Below are 6,512 nucleotides of genomic sequence, written 5' to 3' on the forward strand. Positions count from 1 at the left end.
TTTGTTAAAAAAGGAAGAATCATGAGAGTGATAAGAAACACATTTATTAGGTAACTTACAATAAATCAGTCAAACATATTAAGATTAGTCCGGAGGGGAGTATAAACAGTTAAAAGTGCTGAGTCAAGTGTTGCTGTTGTGGTCAAAACGAGAGTTCTGTGACCTTTCATCGCCATTAGTGATCTTTCCTCCGGGGCTCTGTGGCTTTACTGAGGTTTCCTGCCTCCTGCTTCAGGACGCTGAGAAGGGACTGGGAACTCTCCAAGATCTATAGGTGGGGGGGTGGGGAAATCTAATTAAATATACTGCAGATCCTTACACATATGAGCAAAAACATGACTGTATATACTGTAAAGGCAATTTAAAAAGGGGCCCAGGCACTGCTGACTGTCTTGTTGTTCTTTAATAAGAGCAGCTTTGGAGTGTTTGTTTGTAGTGATTAGGGGGAGTGCTTAGGGAGTTCAGCATCAGCTAGTGGGATGTGTGAGATGAATCTGCTGCGGAAGGACAACATCATGGTGCGACACAAAAATAACAATTGCTGTACCAAAGGACAGCAAAGTCAGTTTATTAGCATGTTAACAATAAAAATGTGAAAACCGTTATTAGTCCCTGCAGTGGGTATCAGACTGTCAGTTTGACCCGGCCTTGTATCTACAGTACCTTGTATTTGGTTAGGCTAATCTACCATGGCCGACCTTTGCTCAGTGGTAGAGCAGGGTCGTCCATCAATCAGAGGATTAGCAGTTCTATCCCCGACTGATAGTCCATGTGGATGTGTCGTTGTGTCCTTAACCCCAAATTGCTGCCACAGGCTGTGCCAGCAGTGTGTGTGTGTGTTAGATTGTCCTGATGAGCAGGTCGCACCTTGCATGGTTGCCCCTGTCGTCAGTGTATGAATGGGTGTGAATGATGACGTGTAGTGTTAAAGCGCTTTGAGTCAGAAAAGTAGAAAAAGCGCTATACAAGTAGAGTCCATTCACTATTTACCGTTTACCATTCGGATGCTATGGCCCACTAAGTTGTCCAATAACTAGTTCCACTAAAACATACCAGTGGGAATGATGCCTTACCAGAAAAAAAAAACACGGTTTGAATATAAATTTGTGTTGAGTACAAGAGTGCAAGTAACAACAATTTTCATTATCAAGCAATCTGATTATGTTCTAATAATAATAATAATGTCAGAAAAATAAAGAAAAGGGAAAAAAAAGCCCATCCCCACTGCTCAGAGTCATGCCTTGACATATACTGCTTTTTCTGACAAAAACAAAAATTAAATTAATAATATAATAAATCAGATTAACCAGCCATGTCAAATGAAAACAAAGTAGTTTCTAAAGACCTTATTTCCCCTTGATAATAATGTTCATTTTATAAGGATTGAAATATATCTGTTGATTTGACTCTCTGCTACATCCCTCACACAATTATAATAATAATAATAATAATAATAATATTATTATTATATTTACTAGATGACACTGAAAGATAATAAAATATCTAATGGTGTAAAAAGGATGCATGGCCGACAACTGACATGTTTCAGTGTTGCCCAACAAATCAATTCTCACCTTGGTGTATGCAGCCTCGGTCTCTGCGATGGTGCGGTCAAAAGTGGTGCGGGCGGCGAGCCTCTGTGCCAGGCTCTCGTTGACTCTGCACAGCTTCTCCGAGAGGACGCGGATGTCGTGCTGCAGCCGCTCCTTCTCCTCTTCCTCCTGCTTGATCTGACGGTTCAACTCCTCACGCTTGGAGCACAGGTCCTCAATACCTGAAGGAGAGAACAAGGTTTATTACACCGGAGCCTCACTGGATCAGCTAAGGCCAGCGACAGATGATTAATACTTCAATTATCAACAACATGGATTCAATGCTTCTCTCGGCTTAATATCATGAGGTTTTGGACTGTTGGTCGGACAAAATATAATATATATACACAATATAATATATGCAATATAGAGATGTTACCTTGGGCTCTGGGAAATTGGGATTTAATAGGCTAGAAAATTCAATAAAACAATTTATTTTCTGCATTTAACCCATCCCGGACATTAGTTGATTAAGAAAATAATTGACACATTAGTTGATTAAGAAAATAATTGTTAGTCGCAGCTCTTGCACATTATAAAGAAAATAGTAATAATAGTATTAAAATTACAGGTAATAATCAAATGGCTTTAGTTTGCTATATATCTTGAATGGGCAGTAATAGCACTGATGAAGTTAAACTCATATTGCAAACTCTTGTTGCAAACAATAGTTGTATTGTAAACTGTGCTTGTGCTTGCCTGCATAACTGAAAAATACTGCAGAGTATCTGAATTCATTCTTAAACAGGTATTTAACTATAGCTTTAAGCTTTTCTGACCATTATGAATGTACAATCCAACCATCAAAAGGGGACTGGCAGAATAAAAACAGGTAAATCAGCATCCAATAGTGGAAAAGTGTTGCTTCGTTCATGTTTCCTTCTCATAAACTGAAAACACGTTGGCTGTACATCTGTTACTGTCAGGGCTGGGAGAAGACCAACACATGAATGAAACATACTCCAGGTATTTAAACGTGGTAGCTGTTATCCTCAGTTGCAGTATTGTGTTGTGCATGGGGTGAACGGCTGATCTCCAGGAGATGGAGACCTGTAAAGGTGCATAAGAGTACTATCCTGTAAGAACAGTCGAAGGAGAACAGAGAACCACAACAGGTGCCTGTAAGTCAATCCCTTGCATCATATTCATTCATCAACATAATTAGTGAGTGACAAGATAAATGAGAAACTTACACTTGACAAGTTCATTGTTGTAGGTCTGCAGAGCCGCAGCTTGCTGGGTCATTGTGGATGTTAACGTCCGGCTGACTGTGAGCTCCCACCGCGGCTACACACAGCTTAGGCTAGCTAGGTAGCTAGGTAGCTAGCTAGGTAGCTAGGTAGCTAACTAACCAGGTATCGAGGCTCTTCCGGTCGGGGCTAGCTTGTCATCTGTCTCACTCGGTTAAAACATGTATTCAAATATGCCTCTCCACATTAAAATATTCTGAAGTGACGTTAAGTATCCGTGCAAGGCGGGTTTCCCGGGACAACTGAAATACCGGATGTGATACGGACCTACGGACCGCTCAGGGTTCTTCTTCGTCTGTTTATAGGAGCCGCACACCGAATGTGCTGCGCATGCGCACTCTACTGTCCGTTGCCTTGACGACGAGGCAAGGCGGTTCTGTTTGAAGTACTCAGATATAATAATTATAATTATAATTATAATTATAATAATAAATTATAATTATAATAATAATAATAATAATAATAATAATAATAATAATTATAATAATAATAATAATAATAATAATAATAATATGTCACTGAAGTTAAAGTAACAACACCAAAAAGTTATGGATTGAATTTCACTTAATTAAAAGCAAAAAAAAGACTTGAAAACCTATGCTGCTGTAATCCTGTAAATGGATATATAATAAAGGATTATCTTATTTTATCTTATTTTATGCAGAATATCCCATTTAAGAATTATTTCATATTATTGAATTGTCATTATTGATGCATTAATGTGAACATCACCTGAATGCTGCAGCTGGTAAAGATGCTACTGATTGTAATAATTGAATATACCGCCCCAGGGTTTAATCTAGCCTATTAAAAAAACATTCATGCAGAGAAAGATAATGAGCCTTTTGCTTCCAAATGATCCTCTCATTTTCTGGGTTTTTCTTTATATTTCTTCCTTCCCTGCATCCACGAAATTAGCCTATTAAATAATTACATTACATTCATGCAGACGCTTTTAAAAGATAAATCAGTAGTATATTACATATCATTCACCCATTGCAGGCTCCAAATGCCATCAGACTCTAACTATTTCATCCAGTCCACACCGATGGCCTTTTCTTTTATGTCTTGCCCAAGGACACATTCCCCGGGTGCATCCGACCCTCTGATTGGAGAACTACCTTGCTCTCCACTACGCCACAGCCGCCCCTTGACATCAAGGTAATAATCAGTGTTCTGGGTGAAAACTGGATATTGTTGTTAGTGCACTATTGTTTTTGAACTTTGCACACGATAAATGATCTGAATTGCCTCTGGCTGTAAACAGAACATGCCATATCCCTCATCTGTCTCCAGTGCAGAACATGTTCACCTTCATTTTCACCTTCAGATCCTATTTTAGATATTGTTGCAGTCAGGTCAGCTCAGTTAAAATGCAGTCGAATACAACAGTCCTGCAGTAAAGCCTACCTTCATAAAGGTTGTAATTGTTTCAGAGAGGTGCTGATTCTACTGATCATTTTGGAGGATGCAGTGTGGTGCAGTTGAACTGTGTTGCATTATATGGAGAGATATTTCTGTTATTTAGCCTACACTACAGTTACATTACATTACATTACATTACAGTCATTTAGCAGACGCTTTTATCCAAAGCGACTTACAGGAAGTGTATTCAACATAGGTATTCAAGAGAACTACTAGTCACCAGAAGTCATAAGTGCATCTCCTTTCTTAAACAAGCATCTTAAAGCATAAACCAGAGCAAAAGTATAGTGCAGAGGCAAATTACTACGAAAACAATAATTGCAACAGACTAATCCGAATATAGTAAGTGCTACAAACTACTACGAATAGGATAAGTGCAGTAAACAAATACAAATTCAATAAGTGCAGCGAACTGATACGAATACAGTAAGTGCAGCAACTAATACGAGTGCAATAAGTGCTACGAGGAAGGCTCCCGGTTAGCACACACCTTGATGTAAATGGGGTGGACAAAATCATTTAAACACCTGTAAGAACAAAATTGACTATTATAACCTTCATGAAGGCAGGTTTTATTTCAAGACTGTTGTATGACTGTTGTAGCTAGGTGTACCCAATAAACTGGCCACAGAGTTAACATCATAGTTTATTTGTTCAATTTATTTTGCATCTGAATCTGCAAGGTAACTAGTAACTAAAGTTATCAAATAAATAGAGGAAAAAGTACAATATTTGCCTCAAAATTGTAGTGTCGTTGAAGTATAAAGTACCAGTAAATGGATATGCTCAAGTAAAGTCAATTTACCTCAAATTCGTACTAAAGTGCAGTACTTAAGTTAATGTAGGTTTACTAAGTCCCTTGCCCACACCGCGTATAGCACATTTAATTACAGTTAGACTCATTGTGCTTCACATTAAAATGTGCACCCTGCTACTATTTTGTCATTATGATGTTAACAGTTATCCCCCCCCCTCATTTTTATGACATTTTGTCTTCTCCTACAGTTACTTATAATATAATAATAACAATGGCAAGAGCGCATTGAGTGTATTTGGAGTTATACTGGTGGCCACTCAGTTTTAACTAGTTCAAACAGCTTGTATGAATGTTTCTCCATATTTACATTAGATTAAATAACTGAAAGAAAGGACTTTAATTTGTAAAGAAAAAATGTGTTTGAAGAGATAAGTTTCACACCTGTCGTAAAGAATTGAGCAAAGAAAGGAAATGAAACAGGCATCAGGCCTAAACACAGATGAAAAGAGGAATCCGAACATCTGGAGAGTATATCCGTTATTGAGTGGAGACTAAGCAAAAACACAGACACAACTGTAAGATCTCAGCAGATGTAACAGTAAGGAGTGCAGGCGGGTGCTTCATAGAGCAAGATTACCAGTTAAAGCAGGTTTACCTCAGTGGGTCCGGCCTTCTACCAGGACATTCTGTTTAATGATTCACAGTTAAGTAAGCTAAAATAGAAGTGAAAGTGTGTCCCTAATGCAATAAAGCCAAGTAAGCATTTACATTAGTCTTCATAGCATTGTGTGACATTGACATGGCTTTCATTCTTATCAAGGGCCATTAGTGTTTGCATTCTATATATTTCGATTTGGATATTACATTACATTACATTACAGTCATTTAGCAGACGCTTTTATCCAAAGCGACTTACAGGAAGTGTATTCAACATAGGTATTCAAGAGAACTACTAGTCACCAGAAGTCATCAGTGCATCTCCTTTCTTAAACAAGCATCTTAAAGCATAAACCAGAGCAAAAGTATAGCGCAGAGGCAAATTACTACGAGAACAATAATTGCAACAGACTAATACGAATATAATAAGTGCTAAAAAATACGAATATAATAAGTTCTACAAAATATAATAAGTGCTACAAAGGATATATAGGATATATCTCTATTGCATCTTTATTAAGATGCATCATGTTTGAATGCTGGTGCTGTTACACAGTCCACTGCTCTGTGATCCTAATACACAAAGAGTATGGTCAACATTACTATAAGTAGTATTATTATTTTTGACCTTAATAATTTCCCCATTGTGGGACTAATAAAGGCTTAATTATTATTATTATTATTATTATTATTATTATTATTATTATTTTATTATTTTATTACCTTATAATAAACAATGATATTACCAGCTGTTACACAGTCCACTGCTCTGTGATCCTAATACACAAAGAGTATGGTCAACATTACTATAAGTAGTATTATTATTTTTGA

The 6,512-nt window shown here is 37.4% G+C and overlaps 1 protein-coding gene across 1 annotated transcript; it reads right to left on the minus strand.

Annotated features, from left to right (window-relative positions):
- Positions 1-46: 46 nt before the first annotated feature.
- On the minus strand, positions 47-3,161 carry ssna1 (Sjogren syndrome nuclear autoantigen 1). The gene is made up of 3 exons (XM_054612927.1): positions 2,786-3,161; positions 1,575-1,774; positions 47-268 (listed from the first exon to the last, which is right to left on the minus strand). Exons 1-3 carry the CDS (start codon positions 2,835-2,837, stop codon positions 176-178), a joined length of 345 nt encoding a protein of 114 aa, XP_054468902.1. The 5' UTR covers positions 2,838-3,161; the 3' UTR covers positions 47-175.
- Between the last annotated feature and the right edge of the window lie 3,351 nt (positions 3,162-6,512).

Source organism: Anoplopoma fimbria, chromosome 14, assembly GCF_027596085.1.
Source record: "Anoplopoma fimbria isolate UVic2021 breed Golden Eagle Sablefish chromosome 14, Afim_UVic_2022, whole genome shotgun sequence".
In the NCBI taxonomy this organism is placed as follows: domain Eukaryota; kingdom Metazoa; phylum Chordata; class Actinopteri; order Perciformes; family Anoplopomatidae; genus Anoplopoma; species Anoplopoma fimbria.